General features: G+C 43.5%; 1 protein-coding gene and 1 long non-coding RNA gene across 4 annotated transcripts in view; one reads left to right on the plus strand and one right to left on the minus strand.

Annotated features, from left to right (window-relative positions):
- Positions 1 to 25,964, minus strand: part of LOC311581228 — a 1,115,569-nt gene that overhangs the window by 137,515 nt on the left and 952,090 nt on the right. The gene's annotated exons all lie outside the window — the stretch shown is intronic.
- Positions 1 to 25,964, plus strand: part of LOC311582007 (adhesion G protein-coupled receptor F4-like) — a 42,229-nt gene that overhangs the window by 15,418 nt on the left and 847 nt on the right. For 2 of the 3 annotated variants that reach the window (XM_084754631.1, XM_084754632.1), the window contains exons 4-10: positions 201 to 352; positions 2,050 to 2,310; positions 4,078 to 5,460; positions 9,363 to 9,404; positions 9,988 to 10,047; positions 11,740 to 11,796; positions 16,275 to 16,961. In XM_084754631.1, the coding sequence (XP_084610757.1) occupies positions 201 to 352; positions 2,050 to 2,310; positions 4,078 to 5,460; positions 9,363 to 9,404; positions 9,988 to 10,047; positions 11,740 to 11,787 (1,946 nt within the window). In that variant the 3' untranslated portion in view covers positions 11,788 to 11,796; positions 16,275 to 16,961. Of the gene's footprint in view, positions 1 to 200; positions 353 to 2,049; positions 2,311 to 4,077; positions 5,461 to 9,362; positions 9,405 to 9,987; positions 10,048 to 11,739; positions 11,797 to 16,274; positions 16,962 to 25,964 lie in introns of those variants that run through there. The other variant, XM_084754633.1, reaches the window with a different exon arrangement.

A 25,964-nucleotide genomic window follows, 5' to 3' on the forward strand; every position in this document is an offset into this window, starting at 1 on the left:
GCTCACTCTATCTGGACACTAGTTTCAGCACTGGTCCTTTTCTTACTGCTGCAAAGGCAATTCAATGTCTTCTCCTTGGCCAACTGTTAAGAAAGCCCCAGAATACACCACGTGCATTTGTCAAGAGTGTGGAGATGATACTTTGGCCTCTGATTTGCTGGCTTTTCTTTTCTTTTAGTTTTTTTTCTTCCTGTTTTCAGATAAATGCGACGGACCTTGCAACTCTTCTTCCAGCTGTATCCAGAGTTGTGCTTGGAAGTTCCGTGGGGAAATCGTCTTCACGTGTAATCAAAACAAATGGCAAAAGACAACTGAAACATGTACAAGCCTCTCTGTGGACTCTCTGTTCCAGGTATTGCCCTGGAGCATTCCTGGTGACAGCAGCCAGCCCTTCCAGAGGTGGGGTGGGAGGACACACTTTCATTTTTATCTATTCTAAGTGACAATAAGTCTCAGGCTTGGCCTTCGGGGAAAGCGATCTGGTAGCTTGCATCTGCCTTATGGCATCGATGTTTCCTTACCCTCACACGGATGTGCTCGCCTCTCTGCTGAGTCTCTCCCTAGTCCTCTCAGCAAAGAGTCAGTTAGAGGTTTGGCTGAGAAGTTCAGCTGAGAGACGAGCGTGTGCCAAAGCCTTGGTGACAAAAGGTTAAACACATCAAGCAACAGTTACTTAAAACTATCTGCAAATGATGGCTTAGAACATTACACTTGGCTTTATTGATAGATTTGTGCCAAAGAAATGTGTCTTGGATTAAATTAAATGTGGTTTCTTTTCTAATGTTTTCAGTTCTTTAACAAAAATGGAGAGGATCTAGAAGGAATAAGGATTCAATGGCCCCTACACATCTCAATTACAATAAAAATCTGTCTCATATACTTCTCTGTGTCCTACTGAAGGACACAGATCTCCACAGTTGTATTTAACAGACACTTTATAAAAGGATTGCGGATGGTGTTGCTTTCCCAGCACAGGCAATCATGGTGAAGTCCCTGTAACTACCAAGACAGGGCTAAGAGAATGGAAGTGCTTGCCCATTCAAAGCCATGTTCTGAGGAAGTATAGGTAAAAATAACAGGAAATCGTCAATTAACTTACAATTGGAAATATGCACCTTTTTTTTTCCTCTTCCGTTTGCGATTCTTTAGTAATGTGGTGTTCAAACAACCAAACTCTCCAAATAACTGTCCTTTGAAATTCCACCTGGGTCTTCCTTCCCCCATTTCAGTAGAGTTTGTCTTAAAGGGCTGGGGAGTCAGTGCAGCAGCTAGAGCGCTTGCCAGGACAGTAAGCATGGGGCGTGAGTTCAGAAGGCAGCATCTCTGTAACAGCCACGTGTGCCTGCAACTCCAGCACTAGGGAGATGCCTGGTGTTTGCTCTCTAGCCAAAACAATGATCTCCATGTTCAGAGAGAGACCTCATCTTAAAAATTAAAGAGCTGGAGAGATGGCCCAGAGCGTAAGAAATCTTACTAGCCTTTCGGAGGGTTGAGGTTTTGGTTCCCGCGACTGCCTGTAAGTCTAGCTCCAAAGAAATCCAATGTCCTCTTTCAGCTCCCCCAGGTACCTGCACTGATGTGCACACACCCACACAAAGAAACTATATAGGTATACATAATTAAAAATAAAAATAAATCTTAAAAAATAAAGTGGAGAGGCTTGACTGAGGAACACACCTGATGTTGACTCTTAATGTCCAAATGTGTATATACAGTAAAAAGTACTCTTCACCTTGTGACATGTATATATATGAGCATGCACATACATATAACACACACACACACACACACACACACACACACACACACACACACTCACTCACTTCAGCTTAAACCATTATTCTGAAAGGGAATTCTAAAAAGGGTCATTAGTTTGATTTCTGGGAATTGCAGTGACAGCCAGGCCTTCTGTGACTTCCTTAAATTATTCTCAGCAAGTGAGCTTCTCTTAGGGCCAGATTTTTGTTTACCTGTTTCTCCCATGGGGGTTGTTTGTGGTTTAATTCCTTTCAAAATTCAATGCCTGTTGGTTTATTACTTTTTACACAGCACACACATCCTGCAACTGGCCTTTCCATGGCATCGTCTTCTGTTTTTCCCATGAACCTGATGGGCAATACGGCACCAGTGCGTGTTGGGAATTTGTCTCAAGGAATCCGACATCACTGCCCTGAGGACTATATCTGCATAGTTGATGCTATAAACACCTCTGAAGTTACATCTGGAAATATTGCATTCATAGTGGACTTATTAAAAAATATCTCACAAACTTATGAAATACATGCTAATGTGACTTGGAAGAAAATGAAGGTACTTTAAAAATTAATTTCACTGAACTCGGACACGATTTTTCTTAAGCCTTGCATCTTTAACTGTGTCAAATGTTCCTTTCAGGGTAAAATGTACAACAACCATAACAGCAGCAGCAGATACTTCTGTCCAGCAGTCTTCTTTGTGGAAGTTAGATTTTGGATATATAGTGATGGCCACAGAACAGGCCTACCCTAGTAGATCACATTGTTTGAGTTTTCACTTTTAGAAGGGAGTTGTACATCGCAGCAGTAGTTAGAAGCTGTGCATTAAATAAAAGTTAAATGTGCTCCTTTAGGATGGGTCATTTGGTCTCGTGTAGCCCAAGCTAGTTTCCAACTTCCTAGATAGCTGCGTTTGACTTTCCACTTCCGGTCCTCCTGCCTCAACTTCCCCAGTATTGGAATTTCAGGCATGCACCATTCCACCCTGTCTTTGCAGTGTTGGGAAGGGAACCCAGAGCTTTAGACATGTTAGGAAAGCCTTCTCTTAACAGATCTATTCCAGAAAGCCCCAGGTCAGCTTCTTAGAGACTTTAGTGAGCTCATGAGCATTGGTGTGCATTATTAAAGGGAGGAATATAGGAATAAAGTATGTATGTAGTATTTCTTAAAATTATCATTTCCTTTCATAAAACAATCATTCACATTTCATGGAACTTAAGTTCTATATTGTGTACTGTGAAGATCTTCCTTGGATGCAATAATAATTAGACAAACACATATATGCATATATAACATATATGATATATACATGTATATATGATATATATTTTTTCCAAAAGATTTATTTTTTATGTGTATGGGTATCTTGCCTGCAAGGGTGTATGTATACCATGTTTGGGCAGTGCTCACAGAGGCCAGAAGTGGAACTGGAGTTACAGATGGTAGTGAGACACTGTGTGGGTGCTGGGAACTGATCCCTGGTCCCCTGCAAGAGCAGCCAATGCCCTTAATGGCTATCTTAGTTACGGTTTCTCTGCCCATGATGAAACACATTGGGGAGGAAAGGGTTTATTTGGCTTATACTTCCACCTCACAGTCCACCATTTGAAGGAAGTCGGGTCAGGAACTCAAACATGGCAGGATCCTGGAGTCAGGAGCTGATACAGAGGCCATGGAGGGATGCTGCTTCCTGGCTTGCTCATTAGGTCTTGCTCATCCTGCTATCTTATAGAACCCAGGACCACCAGCCCAGGATTGGTACCATCCACAGTGAGCTGGGCCCTCCTTCATCACAATTAAGAAAATGCCCTATAGCTAGATTTTATGAAAGCATATTTTTCCATTGAAGTCCTCTTCTTTCAGATGACTGTAGCTTGTGCCACACTGACTTAAAACTAGCCAGGACAAGCCAGATGGTGGTGGCACACACCTTTAATCCCAGCACTCATGAGGCAGAGGCAGGTGGATCGCTGTGAGTTCAAGGCCAGCCTGGTCTACAAAATTGGTCCAGGACAGCCAAGGCTACACAGAGAAACTCTGTCTTGAAAAACCAACCAACAAACCAACCAAAACTAACCAACCAACCAACCAACTAACCAACCAACCAAACAAAAAACTAGCCAGGACAACTGCTGGAATTCTCCATTTTTATACTAAAATATGTTTTTTTTTTGTATTCTTTTATTTTTCTTCCATTAGCCTTACTAATGCATGATTGCAATTGAAGGGGAAAGTATCTAATAAGGTGAAATAATTAGATCTGCCAAAGGTCAGAATTTAGAAATTGACTTAAAAAAATTAATAGTCTTGTTTCCATTTTCAGAATTATGGGAAAATGGCCAACCACATCCTTGCCACTGCTGCCATTCCAAATTGGGCTTTCATTGCCAATAAAAATGCCAGCTCAGATTTGCTGGAGTCAGTGAATTCTTTTGCCAAGAAACTCCAAATCCAAGATGAATCTGAGGGCACTGTAGATGAGCTCTTCATTCAGACGAAAGGCTCTCGCATCTCTCAGGATGCCTCAGAGAACAGATTCAGCATCTCCATCCCCGTTGACAATGCCACAGACCGTGTCTTGGTGCTGATAGAGGTTCCCAGGCAAGCACTACGCACACTGTCATCCAATGCTTCCCAAGCCATTGGCATAGCTTTTCCCACCTTGGGGGCCATTTTGAAAGAAACCTATCAGCCAAATATAACTCTCCAAAAGCCCATAAGTGACCTGATCCTGTCACTGGTTTTGCCCGAAGGTCTGAACGAAATCATACTCACCTTTGATAGAATCAATAAATCCCAGAGCGCCAGCGTCCAGTGCGTTGGCTGGCATTCTCAGAGAAGGCAGTGGGATGAGATGCCATGCAAAACGGTGTCAGACATCAACAACACACTGAAATGCCAGTGTAAATACACCAAAGCTGTAATGTCCTTCTCCATTCTCATGTCATCCAAACCTGTAAGGGACAATGTCCTGAAATATATCACTTTCATTGGACTCAGCATCTCCATCTTTAGCTTGGTCCTCTGCCTGCTCATCGAAGCTGTGGTTTGGTCTCGGGTGGTTGTGACAGAGATATCCTACATGCGCCACGTGTGCATCGTGAACATTGCAGTGTGCCTCCTGACCGCAAACCTGTGGTTCATCATTGGCTCCAACTTTGACGCAAATATTCAGGAGGACCACAAGTGGTGTGTGGCCGTGACATTTTTCAGCCACTTTTTCTTCCTCTCTCTGTTCTTCTGGATGCTCTTCAAGGCGCTGCTCATTGTCTATGGAATACTGGTTGTCTTCCGCAGGATGATGAAGTCCCGGATGATGGCCATTGGCTTTGCCGTTGGCTATGGGTGTCCCCTCGTGATCGCTGCCACCACAGTTATTGTCACAGAGCCCAGGGCAGGCTACACCAGAAAAGATGCCTGCTGGCTTAACTGGGGCCAAACCAAAGCCCTTTTTGCTTTTGCCGTCCCGGCCTTGGCCATTGTGGCTGTGAATCTTCTTGTGGTTCTGGCAGTTGCTGTCAACACGCAGAGGCCATTGATTGGCAGCTCAAAATCTCAGGACATGGCCATAGTTGTCAGGATCAGCAAAAATGTTGCCATCCTCACCCCACTTCTGGGACTGACCTGGGGTTTTGGGGTAGCAACTCTGCTAGAAGGCACACACCTGGCGTTCCATATAATCTTTGCCTTGCTCAATGCTTTCCAGGTAAGTTCTGGAAGGGGACTTTGCTTTGTATTTCTGGCTGGACATCCAAGGATAGCTGTGATTTATTTACCATTAAGAGGTACCAAGTTTTCAGGGGTCTCTGAGTGTAGCTTTCCCCAAGTGCACTGACATGTTCTCCCACTTAAAAATAATTCCCCCTCTGTTATTATTCTATGTATCTGTCTGTCTGTCTGTCTGTCTGTCTGTCTGTCTATCTATCTATCTTTCTATCTATCTATCATCTACCTATTTATTTTACACTCTGTGTGCATATATGTGTGCGGGTGTATGCCCATCCCAGAATACATGTAGAGGTCAGAGGACAACTTACAGGAATCAGTTCTTTTTCTCCATCATGCAGATCCTGAGGATTGGACTCATGTCATCAGCCTTGGTGGCAAGGGCCTTCACCCACTGAACCATCTCACCTGGTCCCCTCTCCTCATTAAAAAAAACCAAAAAACAAAAAACAAGAACCCTTTTTTTTAAAAAGACAGAACCTCATTTTGAAGCCAAGGTGGCCCCAAACTTGTAGCTGTCTGCCTGTTTCAGCTTCCCGTGTGCTGAAATTATAGGTGTGAATTCCTATGATTGGCCACCAGTGACTCTGGAGTTACCTGACCAGGCTGGTTGGAGGGGAATGCCCTTCCTTTTCTCTAGCTGACTCTGCGTCCTTCCTGTCTTGTCAGATGTTAACCTTCTTACATAGATGACTGTCGTTTATACCCTGTCATGGGTGTAAAAAGTTACTGCATGGTCAAAATAAGCATAATGCTGTTTTTCTTGAGGAAAGTCGGCAAAATAAACATTCTCTCTAGCGGGAAGAGATGATCGCTGGCCTTCACTTTGGAAGCTGACCTTTCTTGCCATTTGATGTGAAACAGAAGCTAGATGCTATTTATCTATATATTTTGCCCTATGTTATCCATCTTGAGAAGGCCTTTTCCCTCCAGGTGTCAACTCTCTCGTCTGGTAAAATAAGGATTTGCATGTGGAATTCTCTCTGCTGTCTTCTCCACTTTAGCCTGCCTGCTCTGACAAGATGGTGCCTGTGAAGGTTGTTTTCCTCTCTCTCTCGATTCTAAGCTCGCATTTTAGAGATTGCATTCTCTTCCTATGAGTAATAGAAAACCTGGCAGGTTCCCAGTCTTCATGACACTTTTAACCAGGGCTTGGGAAAGGCAGCCTTCTGCCTGCCTTTGTAAAGAGGGTTCCACTGGAACACGGCTATGCTCATTTATTTATGTTTTCCTCCTGCTGACTCTGAGCTACAACGAAACATTTGAGCAGTTGCAACAGAGGGGCATGGCCGGCAAAATGTAAATATCTACTCTCTGGAGTTTGGGAGAAAGTTTCCAGCTTTTGCTTTGGATATTGAAACTACTGAGTAAAGTGGTGAAGCACTTCTTTTGACTTGTCGCTAGCCCTTAAAGGCACCACACGAAGTGGAAATTTACCACAGGCTTTAAAGAAAGGCCAACCTAGGCCACCCCCATATATTACTCATTGTTCAGTAACTACAACCAGTCCAGCCTCACTCTTCCTGTTGTACCGCTTTAAAGAGAAAACATTAAGTACTTTTGTTCTCTTGAACTCAAAAGCTCTTATTAACATAAATGTCCCTTCTCTTTTTGCCTTAGGTCAAACATTTTTTCCCTTTATTTTTTTATTTTATGTGTGTGGATTATTTTGCTTGCAGTTATGTCTTTATTGCAGTGACCAAGGAGGCCAGAAGAGCGCATCAGATCCCCCGAACTGGAGTTACATATTGCTGGAAGCTGCTATGTGGGTGCTGGGAACTGAGCCCCAAGTCCTCTGCAAGAACAACCAGTGCTCTTAACTGCTGGTCCTTCTCTCTGGCTCTCTGTTTTGTTTTAAACATTTGAGAAAAGATCTTTTTTTTTTTTTTTTTTAAGCCCAGTGTAGCCTCAAACTCATAATGATTCTCCTACCCCGGCCTCCTGAGGGATGGGGCTATAGGCGTGAGCTACCATATGTGCTTAAATTTCCCACTCTAAAAGTTATTCCAGTAACTGACAATTTCGTTCTCGTCTCCTCTCGCCTCCTCCCTTCCTCTCCCACCGACCCCTCCCCTCCCCCACCCTCTTTTACTCTGTCCCCTCTAATCCTTGCCCCTCCCTTTTTCCTACCCCCTTTCCCTTCCTCCCCTCCCATTCTATCTCTTCTCCTCTTCTTTCTTCTCCATGTCCCCCCTCTTCCATTTTCACCTCCTTCTCCTTCACTGTCCCCCCCATCTCCTTCCTCTGCTGGTGCTGGGAACCAATCCCAGGCCTCATATAAGTTATGTCAGCAGTTACCACGGGGCCTGCAGGTTTTTTTTTTTTCCTTTGTTTTTGAGACAGGGTTTCTCTTTGTAACCTTGGCTGTCCTGAACTTGCTTTGTAGACCAGGCTGGCCTATAACTCACAGAGATCTGTCCACCTCTGTAGTTCTTCTTCAGAATATTTAAAATTTTCTTTTATTGATAGAAAAATGTTTTAAAGGCTTTTAGTTATGCTAAGCCCTCCCTTCTTAGTCAGTGTTACCTCTGACTTACATGTAATAGTTTTTGTCACTTGATCAGTGTTTCTTCACGATAAAACTGGCTGCAGATAGAGAAAAGGTCGTCCCAGCTTCCAGCTCTGTGTAGTTTTCCTTTGCATTGAATTCAGAAAATTCTTCTACCAGCTCAGGGACCATAGCCGACAATTTTCAGAGTGCCCACCACAACTCACAGTGAACCAGGACCCTAATTTAATTTTTTAAAGACAATTTCCCTGGTTGTGGTTTTGAACGTTCAGATTCCATGTCATGTGTAACTGTTATCATGAGCAAGATGAGACACTTCAATATTTGAGATGAAATTGTAGGAATTAATACATATTTCAGAGACTGTTCTTGTCACTGGCATAAGGTGCCAGAGTCAATAAACTTAAGAAAAGAAGGAATTTATTTTAGCTGTCAATCTCATGGTGTGTGTGTGTGTGTGTGTGTGTGTGTGTCGGGGGTAGGGAGTGGAAGGTGTAGGAGGTGCCTCTCAGGTCCTGGTGGCAGGAGCTTATGGCATGACTTTTATGCATTTTCTTGGGATTAAGAATTAAAAGATCCAGGCTGCAACTTGGTCTGGCTATATCCCTCTAGCCCCACCCTTACTGTTCTACAGCTGCACGTTAGGCTTCCAGTATAGAAAGTGCCACAATATCCCACAACAGCACCAGCAGCTGGAGACTAGAGGTTCAGAGCCTATGGGGGTGCTTCTCACTCAAACCATACAGTGAGGTTGAAAACCCTTTTTTCTACAGCAGTAGTCATTCAATAGGAATCAGTAACCCACTTGTACAAGTCTGCCAGGGTGATCTTCTTTGCCAGGAAGGAGGTAGATTCAAAGAAAGGACCCACCAATCCATATTTCATTAATTAAAAAAAAACATGTATCTTCTAGCCCTCATCCGTTTGTATGTGTATGCATACATGCTGTATCCTGTATGTGGTGGCTAGAAGAAAATGTACCAGAGTCATTTTCTCTACTTCCACCATTTGAGTCCTAAGGGTCAAGTTATGGTAGGTAGGCTTGGTGGCAAGTGTGCTCACCTTCTGAGCCATCATGCTGGCCTATTCTGTTTCATCTGTCTTAGAAGCAGGTCTCACTCAGCTACTCAGGCTTGTCTTAAGCTCATTGGCGTTGAACTAGAGATCTTCCTACCTCTGCCTCCCAAGCGTTAGGAATACAGATCTGTGCCACCATGATAGGCTTTGCCAACACATGTTCCTTTGCATCAGTGGAAATGAACTTCTAATGCCCAGGTACCATCCAAGAGATTACCCAGAGGAGTAGGATTGCAATAACAGTGGGATGCTGTTTGAGAAGCTGTCCCTCACGATTCTGTTGAATTTTACCACAGGGATTTTTCATCTTGCTGTTTGGTACCATTATGGATCACAAGGTAAATTGAGTTTGCTTCATTCGTTGCTCCATTCAATTCCATGTGGCTGAGGAAAGCAGGAGGGTGATAACTGTTTTCATTGGATTCTGGGGTTGCTGAACTTGTGAGCACAGCTCAGGGCATCAGCGGTGAGAAAGGAAGAACTCTATACTTTCTGTGCTTGCTTCTTTTTTTATTTTATTTTATTTATTTTATTTTATTTTTTTCTTTTCTTTTTTCTTTTTTTAATACATTTTTATTAATTTATACATATTACATCTCAGTTGTTAGCCCATCCCATGTATCCTCCCATTCGGGGAAGTGTGCTTGCTTCTTATGAAGACAAGCAGAGATGGGGAGCGTATATTGTTGGTAAAACACATGGAAACCGTGGCCCCAGTTTGAAAATAGTTCCGTGGATTGTTATCGTCGCTCTTCAACCTTTATCCACGTCCTGTTATTTGCTGGGTTCTGGGCTGATTCACCTGATGTTGTTGCCCTGGCTAGAACCACTGGTCTGCAAGTTCTAGGGCATGCATCCATATTTTGGAATGCTGCTGCTTCCCCTGACATCTGTTGACTGCTGACTGTCATTGCTTTCCAGATAAGGGATGCTCTGAGGATGAGGGTATCTTCACTGAAGGGGAAATCGAGGGCAGTAGAGGTAAGGTCCCTCCTTCTTTTGTAGACATAGTGGAGGGTCAGTGTCTTTGCTGGAGCAGAGATGGGTGCCATGGTCCAGCACACAGAGTTTGTTAGCAAAGTGAATCACTCTTTTCTTTATTTCATGAACATTGAGAATTAAGTTGACATGGAAAGCTGGCAGAAGATATCTTTTGAGGGAATTTTGCATGTGCATACACTTTAGTGTGACATGAAGCCATTGAGATGAACCCCAAGACCAGAGATTGATAAGAGGTGGGAGCTGAGAAATGAGAGTTGAGTTTGAAATAGGATTTTAGGTTAACCCATTCATTTTATAGGTGAGGAGGTTAGCTGAGAACTTAATAGAATATGTGCAACGTCACCCATCTCAGCAGAAGTAGAATAAATGCCAACCAAAGTCTGTCCATGCTCCAAGCCCAGGACTCTTTGCAGTAGAGCATGCTTCCTTGGCCTAGAGGAACCATGCATGCACTTATGGCCTGTAAAGGAGACTTTGGAAGGGACAATCTGTCTTTGAGGGCACCACGAAGAGTGTCAGAACTTCTGAATCTGCTAAAAAATTATTTACTCAGCCAGTAAAGTCTCCCTCAGATTCGGAAATAGACTTTCTGAGTGTATTGAGAAGCAACATCTATGGCTATTTCAAGCTAACTTAGTATTACAGTTCATCACTTTTAAGACAGGCATTTTCTTTGCCATTTACTATTTCTGAAATGAAAACGCGCCATCTAATTGATGAATGTATGGTCCTAACTGACAGGTTTTGTTTCTCTATAAAAACAAAACAAAACAAAACAAAACAAAGACAATGAGGCTACTCATAATGTTACTTTAGTGAAATACAGTACTTCAGGTCTTTGTGGATATTTCCTATTAAAAACAAGGAAACCCTGAAATTTGTGGACAAATGGATGGGACTAGAAATGATTATAATAAGTGAGTTAACCCAGAAGCAGAAAGACTCACATGGTATATACTCACTTATAATTGGGCACTAGCCCAAAAGGCATGTCCCATGAAAGTCTTCACTTACCAGGAGATTGGGATAGATGTGAGGACATCCTACTGAGACTCTAGGTAAGAGAAATATAGGAGCTGGGGAAATAGAATGACCCAGAGGGTCCTAGAAACCTACAAGAGGAACATCATGATGGGTGGATTGGAGCTCAGGGGTCTGCTCAAACTATTGCATTAACCAAGGACAATACAATAGTAAACATTGAACCCCTACTCTGATCTAGGCAATGGACAGGACATTCTCCACAGTTATGTGGAAAGCAGGAACTGACTTTGACATGAACTCTGGTGCCCCATATTTGAACACCTCCCCTTGGTGGGGAGGCCTGGTGGCACTTAGAGATAGAATAAGCAGGCTACTAAGATGAGACTTGATAGTCTATTACCATATAGTGGGGGAGGAGGTCCCCCTCAGTCATAGACCTAGGGGAGGGGAATGGAGTGAAAGCGGGAGGGAGGGAGGAATGGGAGGATACAAGTGATGAGATAACAATTGAGTTGTAATCTGAATAAATTAATACAAATTTTTTAAAGTTTGGATATTTCTCTTTAGTAGCTTCACTTTCACATGGCTACCTCTAGGCAGCAGGCGTGTTAATCTATGAATGTGGTTCATACTTTTTTTTTTGTGCCAGTATCTCATTGTCAACTCTGTTATTTTTACCCCTTCTAGAGGGCATCATTAAGTCCAGCCTATGGATCCAGAGTACTGAATCGCTGAGACTAAAATGTGAGTATAGAAGACCCAAGTAGAAAGTTTACTTGCAAGTGTCGCTGAACCACCTGTGACTGTGCTGGTGTCCACCAGGTGACACTGGGTTGAGAGGAGAAGGAATAGGATGACGTGACTACCAGAGGAGACACTCTTGTCCACAGCTCCTCACAGAAATGAAAGTGGGGAGACTTCTCTTTGATGCCTGTGCCATCTGAGTTTCTGTGACCAGGGCTTAATGCTGGGGCCTTGATGGGGAGATGCTGGGACCTCACTTGTGCTGATGTATACTGATGGTATACTGATCCATTTGCCAAGCTCATACACTTTGGTTCTTTTCTAAAGTATTTATTTTCTTTATTAGTTAAATCTGTTCATTGAAAGTTTCATACTTGTTGGCAATGAATACTATTGACCATTGTCACCTCCTTCCTGTCCCACCTGTCCACCATTAGTTGTCCCCACAAATCTCTCTCTAATGTTGATGTCTATTTGTTTTGTCCTCTGATCCACTAAATTCAACTAGGGCCGACTATGACCATAGGTTTGGAATTAATCATTGGAACCTGGTGAGCTCACTAAGGACAGCGAGTTTGTCTCTTCCAGAGTCTATTGAAAGGCAATAGCTCAGAGGCAAAGGTTAGGGTATTGCGAGTCCCTCCCTTTTCCATGACTGACTGTTGGGAGGGCCTATCCAAGTGTAGGTATCTGCAGCTGTTGTGAGCTGATGATGATATATCTCCATGTAGCCTCAAGAGAATGACAATTTGAAGACTTCTACCCCCGTTCCACAATGTACCTCAAGCCTTAGAGATGGTTGTGTCAATGTCTTGGTGAGAGCTGAGCCCACTACTGTTGCCTCTTTCCTGCACCTTGGGCAGCTGTGAGCCTCTGCATTCACTGCTGTTCAGTGTTAGAGAAAGGTTTAGTTCTTTCTTTGGAATCGATTTTTAGCACTTACAGTAACTCCACTGCTGACACAAAAGCATTGATTGATTACAGCAGCACAATAACAGGTGGGCCTGACTTTCCCATGTGGCCTAGAACCATTAGTAAGAGGGTGTGCATGAATATGTGGCAACTACCTTGTATTCACTTGACCCTTGAGACTTATTTCTACACAGGTGATATTGGGGGAAATGAATGTTAGGCAGCCATGAAGAGGTGACTAAGTCACAAAACAGCAGCCAGAAACTGGGCCACTAGTAATAGCAGATTCAGGATGGACATGTTGGTATCAGACCTTGTCTTGGAGAAATTTCCTCGGCCCTTCCATATGTTCATAGTTGAGAGTGACTCCTTTTTCCCTCATCTGACATGGGCCATGCCTTCTTTTATACTTTTTTTTTCATTTTGAGGCATAGCCCAGGCAAGGGTTTGAAATAATTTAGTAGAGGAAGCAAAGATACTGTGAGTTCGAAGAAATCTTGTAAAGTCTCCTGTATTAAAAATTCCATAAACTTGATGTGCTGGTGTGGGACTTTGGCACAAGGTATCAGGAAAAGGGAGAGTGATGGGGGTTGGAGGGAGTGTAAAATGATTCAGTCATCTATGCAGACTGACAGGTGTGGGGTACTGGGGAAGCAAATGGAGGATAATCAAATAATCTGGACTATTTTAACTTCTGTCGCTGAGATAAAATACACCAATAAGAGCTTTAGGGGACACGTGGTTAATTGGTTTGCAGTTTTAGGTTACAGTTCATGAGTTTGAGGAAGCCAAGGCAGGAGATTAAAGAATCATATCCACAATCAAGAGCAGAGAGAGAGAGAGAGAGAGAGAGAGAGAGAGAGAGACAGAGAGAGAGAGAGACAGAGAGAGAGAGAGACAGAGAGAGAGAGACAGAGAGAGAGAGAGACAGAGAGAGAGAGAGACAGACAGAGAGAGAGAGAGAGAGAGAGAGAGAGAGAGAGAGAAAACACATGGATGCTTGCTTGCTTGCTCTCAGCTTGCTTGCTCTCTTCTGTAGTGTTCAGGACCCCCTGCCTTCAGAACGGGACAGTCTATAATGGGCTGAGTCTTCCCACATCAATCATCAATCAATACAAGGTCTCACAGAGATGCCCACAGGCCAATCAGGTCTAGATAATTGTTCACTAGGACTCTCTTCCCAGGTGATTGATTCTAGGTTGTGTCAAGGCACGACACAGCTAGTTAAAACTAGCAGGCATAGAGTCCTTAACTGAGCACTCTCACATTTGGATTTAATATTGAAAAGGCAGACTTTTACTGACTCTGGCCCTTCTCTAAGCTATGGGATTCGTCCATGGTAGAACAGTTTGCGATTTGTCACTAATATAGATGAACTACTTAACAGACAGCTGGTGAAAAGAAGCATTAGTTTGGGAGATCAGCAGAAGTGGGAGAGGAGGTCCAGGGGGTGGCGGTGTATGCCTGTGATCCCAGCACTCAGGAGGCAGAGACAGTCAGATCTCTGGGAGTTCAAGGCCAGCCTGGTTTATGTAGTTCCAGACCAGCTAGGACTACATAGTGAGACTGTGTCTCAAACAAACAAAACAAAACAAAACAAAACAAAACAAAAAGACAAAAGCCTAGGTACAGTCCATGCATGGTCCTTGGTTGGTGCTTCAGTCTCCACAGCTTTCTCTCCCCCCCACCCGCATCCATGGGCCTAGTTTGTTGCTCTGTTGGTCTTCTTGTGGAGCTCCTGTTCCCTCTGGGTCTTTCTATCCTGTCCCCCAATTATTGCACAGGGTTCCCTGTTCTACACTTGATGATTGGTTGTGGGTCTCTGTTGGGTGGAGGGAGGGGAACACCAGCCCACCCACAAAAGCTTTGACCCAAAACTTACCCTGTCTTCAAGATGTGCAAGGAAAAAGACAGAGCAGAGATTGAGGGAAGATCCAGCCAATCACTGACTGACCCAACCTGAGGCTCGCCCCAGCTTGGGAGACAGCCAACCCCTGACACGATTAATGATACTCTGCTATGCTTACAGAAATGGGAGCCTAGCATAGGTGTTCTCTGAGTTGCTCAGGTGGGGATTTTTGATGGTCAAACAAATCCTGATCAGGGAGGACAAAGCAAGGCAGACCTCATTCCTACGGAAGCCACGGCTGCACAGCGCCCTCTGCTGTTCATGCCCGGAGCAGGCCTTGTGATACAGCCCGTTTGACCCAAGTGAGGTTTCCTCCAGAGTATCTCAAGCGCATTTAAAAGGAGACACAGTTCATTCCATAATGGAAATAAGATTACTGAGCAAAACCAACATAAACATAAAGTCAGAGCACTGAGGTTATGCTAACAATGTAATTGCAGTCCTGGAGGAACATAGGTGCTCCTTAGTTCATTTTAGGGTTCAGGAATCAGGACAACACAGCCTGCGGAGCAGCAGCCTTCCTGCTGTGTGATATTCAGCCAACTCCACCTCATTCCATCCTCTGTAAATCAGGGTATAGTAGCATATTTCTCCAAGGGTGGCTTCAGGAATAAACAAAATAATTCCCCTGGAGCAGTGGGTCTCAACCTTCCTGATGCCGGGCCCTTTAATGTAGCTCCTCACGTTGTGGTGACCCCAACCTTACAATTGAAGGAGAGATAAACCTGTTTTTTAGGATTCCAAGTGTGGGATTGGAATGGTCTCGTGAGAGAACAGGTGAGGTTAATTCCCTAGACGAGCAACCACCTCGTGCAGGAGCTTAATTGTTGCCAGCTGAAAAGATCCTGTGACCAGCCAGCCTCTGGGAGGAGATATATAAATGAGCCCAGGACTGGCGGCGGGGACTTTTTGGAGACTTGGGATAGATTTGGCTGTTATTTGCTGCACTTTAAGATGCTCCTAGAGAAAACCGCTCGAGGGAAGGCTTTGGGGCTCTGGCTCCGGCTGAGGCTCTGGGTTCTAGTTACCCCAGGTTCCAGTGGAAGAAATCCTGTGGCGGCTCATGCCCAGAGAATCATTCCTTGGAACCGATATCCTTACGGTTTTGTTATTGTGTCCATTAATCCTCATTTCCTACTGTTTTGGTTAGTCGGGTTATAAGTGGTGTCTGCTCGGTCACTAAGTTGTTAATAAAATATCTTGGCTAAGAAAAGTGAGCCTACATACAATTATTTCACTGCTACCTCAGATCTATAATTTTGCTACTGTTAAGAGTTGTAATGTAAATATCTGAGTTAGGATATCTGATATGCAATCTCTGTGAAAGGGGTGTCCAACTCTAAAGGAGTCTTGACCCTCAGCTTGAGAACTGCTACCCTAGGGTATTGCCTGGCTCAAGCTAGTCGTCAAGAAATGGCAGCTATCAGCCGGGCATGGTGGCGCACACCTTTAATCCCAGCACTCGGGAGGCAGAGGCAGGTGAATTGCTGTGAGTTCAAGGACAGCCTGGTCTACAAAGCGAGTCTAGGACAGCCAAAGGCTACACAGAGAAACTTTGTCTCAAAAAAGAAAAAGAAAAAAGAAAAAGAAATGGCAGCTATCAACTTTTGTACTAACAAGTGTTCTGACCTTATTTTCCTGGATGCTTATTTACCAGAGATGTCTTGCTTGCTGGGATGGAAAAGGCTCCAAGAGAAAGATGCACAAACATGCCTGGAATGAAGCGACATCCCCTTCCAGCCAGGAGGGTTACTTAAGTCGGAAAATTAGCACATATACAGAGTGGATAAGTGAGCTTTTAAAAAGACTGACCTGCTGACTCTGACCTGACAAAGGCTGACTTTTTGGTCATCTTGGCAAGATTCGCGATCCAGCTGCAAAGCATCGTACAGTTTCCTCGGCGAGCCCACGATTGGTGGACAGCCTGTGGGCTTGTCTGCTTTCACTCCCCCAGGCTGCTCTGTGGGTCTGGACCCAGTCATGCTCCACACTGAGGGGACCCTGGATGTCTGGGGCTGTCAGGTCAGACTCAGTGTCTGTGGTAGTGCTGGAGGTTGGATATGAGAGATACTGTATCTACTTTGTAGTTCCTCCATGGTCTGTTTCCCAAAGATAGAGAATGAACATTGGGTGGGTGGTCAGTCCGTCTATTCACTATTTTAATCACTGAGTGAAACAACCTGGCTTGTAGGATCTTAGCTTCTTCATTTGTGGGACAGACACAATGCTGTTACAGGTGTCACCATTTATGTGTATGTGTGTTTATGACGATTTCTTTTTTAAATACTATAAATAAATAAATTTTGGGCTATTTTAGAAACAAAAATAAGACACATTTACTTTCTCTAACTTGGTCATGTGTGTTGTCACTCAAGATGGGCTTTTCTGATGACAACACAACATTCTTGGATTTCAGAAGTATTGCCACCACAGCTCCTGGGCGAGCCTCAGGAAGATTGCCCTGCCATGTGCCCCTGAAGTACAAATTTGCAAATGCTTGGTAAATGACCTCCCCCTGGACCAACCTCCAGACTCATGCTATCATTAGGACTAGAGGCAGCCCTAACTGTGGACAATTTGGATGACATTTTTTTTCTCATAAAACAAAAAAATATGTACCATGCTTAAATGTGGGCACAGTGAATCCAAACTCTGGGGACTCCTTGGTTAGAAAGAAAGGCTACTAAGGATCAAACTGCCAAGGCTTCCCCATGGAGGGTTAGAGAGAAGAGCAAACTAGTGAAAAAGCAACCATATTTTATATGACAGCAAGGTCTTTGAACTGCTGGGATTGATGGGAAACTTGATGTCCTTGCCCAAGGTAGCTGAGATCATAAAGGACATTCTTGGAGGTTTAAGGGGGTTTAGGACATTGTCACCAGCACTGCCATTTTGGGAGCTTCTTTGTAACCAACAGTAACTATCTTTGCAAGACTCAAGGCAAGACTTTTAGTATGGGTTTAGAAACAAAAATTTGCTTCAAATCCAATAAATGGTATTATGAAATCATAAACTATTAGTTTCTGGCATCTTGAAGGGAGCTGGAGAGATAGCTCAGTGCATGCTTAACCCCTTGAATTTGGTCCCCAGAACCCATACAGGAGAAGGAGAGAACCAACTCTTGCAAGTTGTTCTCTGACTGCCCCCCACATGTGACTGTACACACATACAATTACACACACACTCACACAGACAATTCGATACATACAGACACACACCCACAAACTTTACTCATCTAGAAGCTCTCTCAGGTCAGTACCCACTCTAAGCCACCCCACTCATTCATTCCTGTTGTTTCAGCTTTTTGTCAAGAGGTAGAGGTTGGTGACCTCTACCTGAACAACAATGGCAGTACCTAGCAAAGTCCATATGTGTGTGTGTGTGTGTGTGTGTGTGTGTACTTGTATACAAGTGTGTTCATATATATGTGTGATTCTGTGTGTGTATATGTATATATTTGTAAGTATGCATGATGTACATATATGTCTATGTGTATGCACATGTACAAGTATGTGTAGATAGGTATGTGTGTGCACCTGAATATGCATATGTATTTGTGTGTATGTATATGGAATATACATGCATGTGTGTATTTCATATAGATATCTATGTGTAGGTATATGTATGTGTACTCATGTGTATGTATATGATATATGTACATGTGTTTATGTATATGTGTTTGTAAGTATGCATATGTATGTAGAGATATATGTGTGTATATATTATGCATGTGTGTATTTGTAGGTATGTGTGTATATGAGTATATGTGTGCATGATATATATAGGACATGTGTATAAATGATTATTTATAATGTGTATGTATGTGTGTTTGTGTATGTACTCTTTGTTTTCCTCCATGGCTTGGTTTACGCATATGTAGTTTCCTATGTTTACCTAACGTTCCTTTCAGCCTCCAAGGCTACCAATCTCTGTCTAGATAACTAACACAACCCCGTGAAGAAAAATTCATGTTACACTCAAATTAATCAGAAATATCCATCCAGCTAGAACAAACTCTAGCTTTTGAGAGCATCTTAGTGGAACTGAGGCTACACCATGGCGGGCCACTGCTAACGGGAGCCCCCCAGGCATTGATAGCAGTGGGAATGCTTCTGAAACCTTTCAAGTCCCCTCTCTCTTCCCAGACATTCTAACTCACTCAGCTTCTTATCAGGGAAAACAAACACAAAACAAAACAAAACAAAAAAACCCTGCTAGAACAAAGAAAGAGAAATAAATTGGTGCTTAGTAACTCAGGTAAATGTATATTGATTTCTTGGTATACACCCCTAGTTTGAATGGTACAGGTGAAGGGAAAAAATAAAACAAAACAAAACAACAATCAGTCTCTGTTTTGTGACCAAACAAAGAATCATGAAAAAAGCCAAAATAAGACAGGACAAACTGGGCCCACACAGAGTAGCTACATGAACACTTGCTGTAATGAACGTATTGTGTAGCAGAGAGCATCCTAAGAAGCTGATGTGGTCTGAAATGCCAGTGCACAAAGGGACCAGGGAGGGGACAAGCAGGGCGGGGTCTAATGCATGGGAAGGATCTCAATGGGTGTGGCAGGACCTTGTTTTAGGCTGGGAGGGACATGCAAGCTCTTCAGGAAGGGAAGTGAGAAGGACGAATGGGGGCTCTACCTCTCACTCAAGGTCAGCTTTGGATCCCACCTTTGCTTCCCTCCTCACCCGAGAAAGGAAAACTTCCTACCTGCCCCCTTCTTAGGCTTCCTGGCCAAAAGAATGGAATCTACCTCTGGTCCTGGGTGGAGGCAGACATTCTGATCTGCTCCAAAACAGAGCCTGTCAGCCACCTGGCCAGGAGAGCACTAAGGAAAGTTTAGATGGGAAAAAATAACCATCCCCTTAAAGAGACAATGTAGTTATCCTCCCAACAAGCCCATCTCCTATGACACTACTTACAGAGCCTCCGCCATTCAGCTTGCTCACGTATCTTTCAAACTCAGAAAAGCTTAAGCTTTCTTTCTTTTTTTCTTTTCTATCTCGTTTTTTTCTTTCTGATACTGGTCAAAAGTCTAAGTTGTATTTGTGACAACTCTCATCTTCTTCAATCTTTCTCTAAACCTTGCCTCCTCCCCCATCTCCCCCACCCCCCCCCCCCCCCCCCGCCCCTGTTTACCATAAGCTGCTTGCTGACATCCATTGCTGAGGCTGCCCTGACCCTGACACCAGATTTCTTTCTTTTCTCCATGTTCTTTCCCTCAGTAGGTGCTGGGTATACAAAGCGAGGCCGTGGCCACTCCAAGGCGTGGTTGGGGAGAAGGTTTTGATTGTAGAAATAAGGGAGAGGACAGCCATAGTCTTCTGGAAGAGTCCTCAGCAGGGTGAACCAGACCATGAGAGGAGCTGGTGGTGGGCATGAGAGAGGAGGCCATGGCCAAAACTGCAGGAATGAGAAACTAGCAGAAGGAAAGCCCATGAACTGGAGAAGTTTAGGGTGTGGGGAGGAGTGAGAAGAGCTGAGAAGATACAAGAACTCAGTGACCCTGGAGGCCGGCAGACATTTTGGTCTTCTAATAGGCACCACAATTAGCCACTTGTCATGAGTTTCTTTTGGATATGACACTGGAAATTTCAGGTTTCCTACCCTGTTGTTTTTTCCCCCCTTTCCTCTAATAAAAGTGTCCTCAAGCTTTCTTCCAAGTCCTTTTCAAAATTCTTTTATTAGCTAGGCCAAGAAATTATGAGAGGGAACCCCAAATTTTCCTGGTAACACTTCCTCTTGGTTTTATATGTCATAGGACAGATAATGACAAGTACGGGACTAATTTGTGTTTTAAAGAAAAATGGTTGATTATATGTAACTGTGATGACTATTCTTGGTTGTCAACTTTACTGCATCTGGAATTAACTAAACCCAAATGACTGTGAGGGACTTTTTAAACACTGAATCATTTGCAGTGGGAAGGCCAACTTTTAATCTGAAGTCTTTTTGAGGTGGGGAAATGCACCTTACTTGCAGGCAGCTATGGATACTGCCCCCCCCAGCACCCCCCCAACACCAAGTCGCTGGCCATGAGTACAGTAGACAAGACTTCTGGGAGTCAGACTCACAGAGATCATTTTATTGTTCTGGGCGTGAGGTAGATAATGGTTCTTAGGGTTACAGGATGGAAGGACTCATTGGTCATAACATAGTACTTAATTATATGAGTAAGGGGAAGGAGTGGGCATGCTAAGTCACACAGCACTTGTAGAAGGCTCTGCGCAGGGTCAGCCTCCAAGCAGGGTCAGGCATCTGTGCCTAGAGATACTGCCCAGATAAGGTCCAGCAGAGAAGAGGAGTCCCTGCTGAGAAAGGGAGTCCTTCATTTTACACCAAGTTCAGAGAGCTGTGCAGACACAGACTTGACGGATTTCTATCTTAATAGCAGGGTCTTCCTACAGGCAGCCTAAAGACACACAAGTGGGAAGCTTGGTCTCTTTGCCTGCTTGCTCTTGCCTCACTAGCAAGTCCACTCCTTCACTGGCATCAGAGCCACATGGACTGAACAACTAGTGGATTCTTGGACCTTCATTCTATAATTTCTGTGTTTTCTAGAGAACCCTGACTGATGCACAACCAAGCAGAGAGTGTGGAGGAGTCAATGGCATGGACTGGAGAGGATGTTTGTCCTGAGTGTGTTACACAAGCCTTCAAATAAATTTCTTGCTCTGACTCTAGCATCTAGGAATGAGCTTCAGGCAGAAATATCTCATCCCTGATCAACCCAACTTGCAGCTTTCCTCCCAAGAGTTTCTCCCTCCTGGCAGTTGTCATATTTGTGCATAAGTCAATGGTGGAGTGGATGTGGCTCCATTCCAACCCATTCCAACTTTTAAAAACCAAATCCATTTTAACCTATCTATTGTGGCCATGTGATGTGTCATCATTTCCCATGCCTATATTTTATTTTATTTTCTTGAGGGGGTGTGGCTGAAGACTTGCAACACAAATATGAGATATAGTGGACAGATTTTACTCAGTGTTTGGTTTTCCATCCAACTCTTCAAGAGATAGTTCCCCACTCCCCAGGGGGTGGCTTCTACAGACTTAGGGCCCTAGACCAAATGGATAGCTCCCCTGAATTAGCAATAAGGGGTGTGATGCTTATACCCTGCTACGACCCACAGCTTCCTTGGGGAAGGGCCTGTTAAGTTTTATGAGCTCTCTCTACAGGGTATGATGAGCTGTCAAAGAACAGATTGTAGCTGATAAAAAAATAAAGAACATTGAAACCCAGCAATCAGGAGTGTATAGAATGGTATCACTCCACTCTATATAGAAAGGTGTCCTAAGAGAGTGGCGCAAGTGGGGTATGGAAATCAAGGAATGAACTGAACCCCTAAGCTTCTGGACCTGTGAATTTGGGGGGCGGTATGTGTCAGTTAAACAGCATAAGCCAACAGAAAAGAAGTGAGGGCTGGAGACACATAGACAAGCATGTCAAGCCTCTATGGGTGTCTTGAGAAAGCTATTGGTCTATTTGTGTCTACTATTTCATTATATAAAATGAACATTCAGATGCTTTGTTGTGCTGTAGAGAGTGAAGAAGGTGTTGAATAAGAAAATGCTTGCCCCTGTGTGTGACACATGCTACAAGTTTCAGCAATGTTATCTTTTCCCATCCTTGTTTGTGTGGAGGTGTTGGCTTTGCACAGCAAGTAAGTTGGTAATTGGAGCACTTTCTCTTCTCTCTCTCTCTCTCTCTCTCTCTCTCTCTCTCTCTCTCTCTCTCTCTCTCCTCTCTCTCTCCCTCCCTCTTCCTCCTCCCCTCCCTCCCTTCCTGTTTTCTTTTCCATTGCTGAGGATTGAAGTCTGGGTCATGGACATGCTGAGGTGTGTTTTATCTACATCCTTAGTTCTGGTAGTGCGGACTAGAGAAAGAGAATTGATGATTTCCATAGAATGGTTTTCATTAGGCCAAAGAGCAAAAGCTACCTGGGGATAGGTGGTGATCTCTAAATAGTCTTCTAGTGGTCTGGCCTGGTCAGAGGTTTTTTTTTTTCAGTTTCTGTGAAGAATTTCAATTAAATTTTGTATTATCAAAGTATTAATAAAAGTATAATCTCAAAAACTACCTCAAAATTTAAGAAGATTTCTAAGGACAGACAAGAGTAAAGAAAGTGAAAAGAGAGAAAGGGAAATAAATATATATGCATTTATTTAAGCATACACTCATTGTAAAATACTAATTAATATAGAGCAGCAGTTTTCTTTAATCCTGATGACTTCCAAAATAATAAACTCAGAGAGACTATGATTTATTTTTAAGCTGTAGGCACTATGCTAGGAACATTCTGAGCTGCTCTAACCTACTATCCTTACAACCCACATATAAGCCAATCACTTGCCAATCTGATGACTCCCAGGTGGCTTCGGCTCCATCATCCTGTCCTCATGGCCACATGCTCATTGTCCATCTTGCTCCATGGCAATTCCTTTCTCTCTGGCCTCCTCTCCTCCTGCCATCATCCTTCTGCCTCCCTTCCTGTCCTTGTGGTCTCTTGACCCCAAGCCTCGGAACCTAAACTCTGCCTACCTTTCTTCTGCTCAGTCACAGGGTTCAGCATCTGTGTTAGCCAATCAGGGATAATTGGGGAACATTCATTACATCACATGGGTACAGGAGATGGTTCAACATTCATAACAATGCCCATGGCAGGGTGGTAATCAGATCTCTGGGCACTGGAGACAGTTTCTGAAAATTCAGTGCACAAGACTCACCTTCAACAATTCATGAAAGTAGCTCTCTGGATAGGACAGGAACAGGTGAGGTGGTTGTAAGGCCTGTGGCAATGGGTAGAAGGCATGTATCTTAGTTCCTTTCTGAGTGTTAGATTGCCATCAATTAAGTAGGTTAGAACACTATAATTTTACTATTTTAAAAACCTAGAGGTTCTTATCTGGGTCTCATTGGATAGATCAAGGAGTCAATAGACCTGATCCTCCATTAAGAGGTTATAGGGGAGAACTCATTTTCTTCTTTTTCGGGTTTATAGAGTTCACCCAATGTCATTGTCACTGGACCACCATCTGCAAGGCCCAGCATGGGTTGAGTTTGTCCCACACTCAGTCATAGTGACTCTGTAGATAAAACTTCCAGTGTTTCATTTTTTATGACCCCTCTTTCTCCATTAAGGATCCTTGTGATTTCACAAGGCCAACCTGGAACATGCAGAACAGTTGCTCCCCATCAGAATCGTTAATTGCATCTGATAAAACAGCCTTCCCTTCCAGGAAAGAAATGTAGTCAGTCACAATTTCTGGGAATAAGACATGGAAATTATAGGGGTGATGAGGAGGTTGGTATTTCTCTGCCTCCCACAGAGTAGTTTTGAGATTATAATCTATTTCCTTCATATTTTTATATTTATTTATTATGTGTGTGTGTATGTATGCACTTGCGCAGAGATGTCTCAAGGGTCATGCATGTGCCATGAAGCGCATGTGGGGGTCAGATGACAATTTATGGGAGTCTTTGTTTTTATCTCCTTCAACTCTGTGGGCCAAGGCGAAGGGTCTCTGGTTGTTGGGTCATCAGGCTTGGCAGCAAGCGCCTTTATACAATAAGCCACCTTCCCAGCCCTGTTTTGTTCCTTTTACCCATGTAAAATTAACAAACCTGAAAGGGGAAAAACAAACAAACAAACAAACATAAAGAGAATACATCCGAGATATGTTTTACATGACATCCAGGCCTCAAGACCATATATGATGAATAGTTTCACTTATAGGAGGCAACACTCGGCTCTGTAGTCACTTGTGTAAATCATTAAGGCAGTTGGTTATAGAGCTGTGATTCAAGTTGTGGCCTGCAATTAGTTGTAAATGCTGCACAGATCTTCCCTTCCTTTTTCTTTTGACTTGCCATCTCCAGTGAATACGAGTAAAATATTTTGTCTCCACCACCTGGTTATCAAGTGTTCTTTTCAAGTTCTTCAAGGGCCTTGCAGTTGGGAAATATTAGTAAGAATCATGACCTGCTCAAAGCTGTGAGCTGGCACCCAGCAAACATCTGACGTCAGACTTTTTTTATCAGGTATGGAAAAAGGTAGTAAGCCAGAGTCACTGGTGATTGGGGCTGCTGGGTGGACAGTGTCTGGAAGTTGGCTCTTGGTAGCTTCTGTTGTCTTAAAGAAAAAGAACAAAAACCCACCAGAATCAGAGAAGATAATTAAGGTGGAGAGCTGTCGTTTCTGAGGAGGAGGGGGTTGTTGGTTATTAGAGCTCAAACAAGTTATGCTAAGTAACTACCACTGAGGTACGTCCAGTCAGTCACCTTTTATTTTGAGACACATTCTTCCTAGGTTGCCCAGGATGGCCTTGCCCTTGGAACAGTTTTGCTTCTGTCTTTTAAGTAACTGAGATGACAGATTTGTTCAACCAGGTGAGATTTGAAATGCTCCCTTTGGAGACTGGAGTGCTTCTGGACTGCTGGGCAACATAAAGGGGCTACTTCCCTTTGTGGCACATAATTATTCATAGAGATTGAAGGTGGATGTGATGAATTGGATTTAATGGAGTCTGTGGGTTTTTAAAGCAAGAGGGATCAGAACATGAGAGGACATACAAAGGATTTACTACGGGATGTTAGCTAGTGTGGTGTAAACAGCAAGGGTGTGAGGATTAGAAAGGAGACTTAAGAATTCATGGACCTGTGGAAACCTGTCATTTGGGCCAACCTGAATCTGTATTCCTGGGCCATAGTCACTGATGTTTTGGTTCAGAATAAACTACCTTTTATTTCCTTTTGAGGTGAGATGTGTGTTCTGAATCAGCAGTTCTGGAATCTGAGGGCGGGGAATGGAGTGTTCTTGTCAAGGGAAGGTGTGTTTATATATAATTATGCAAGAGCTTTCTCACCACTCTGGGAATGCGAAGCATAACCCTAATGGTGTTTCTTGCATTCAATTTCTTTTACTGATGTTTTTGGAGGCTTTTGTAGATGTAGACACGGTGCCGATTTTGCTTCTCCTTATAACAATGACGTCTGATGGCAGCATCTTGTTCCTAGGACATGGAAGCATGACATTTAGGTAATAATAGTGTTACATTGCCTCAGAGGGAGAATGTTTACCTGGGGATACCTTGCAAAAAAGAGAACAAGAGTTTATATTATTGTCATAAGAAATCTCGAAGGCACCCAGGACAGCACACTCTGGAGCTCCTTGGGTTCCTACTACATGCTGAGCTCTGGCTGCAGATTGTGCCCTGGAAGCCGGCTCAGCTGGGAAATAGTGTCAAGCATTTAATATGTCTACAGCGGCATCCCAAGGGACAAGGGCTGAATGTTGGAGAGTCTTGAAAGTTACCCTCCGTCGATCTACAATTCAAC

The sequence above is a fragment of the Acomys minous genome (assembly GCF_964271855.1).
Source record: "Acomys minous genome assembly, chromosome: 13".
NCBI lineage: Eukaryota > Metazoa > Chordata > Mammalia > Rodentia > Muridae > Acomys > Acomys minous.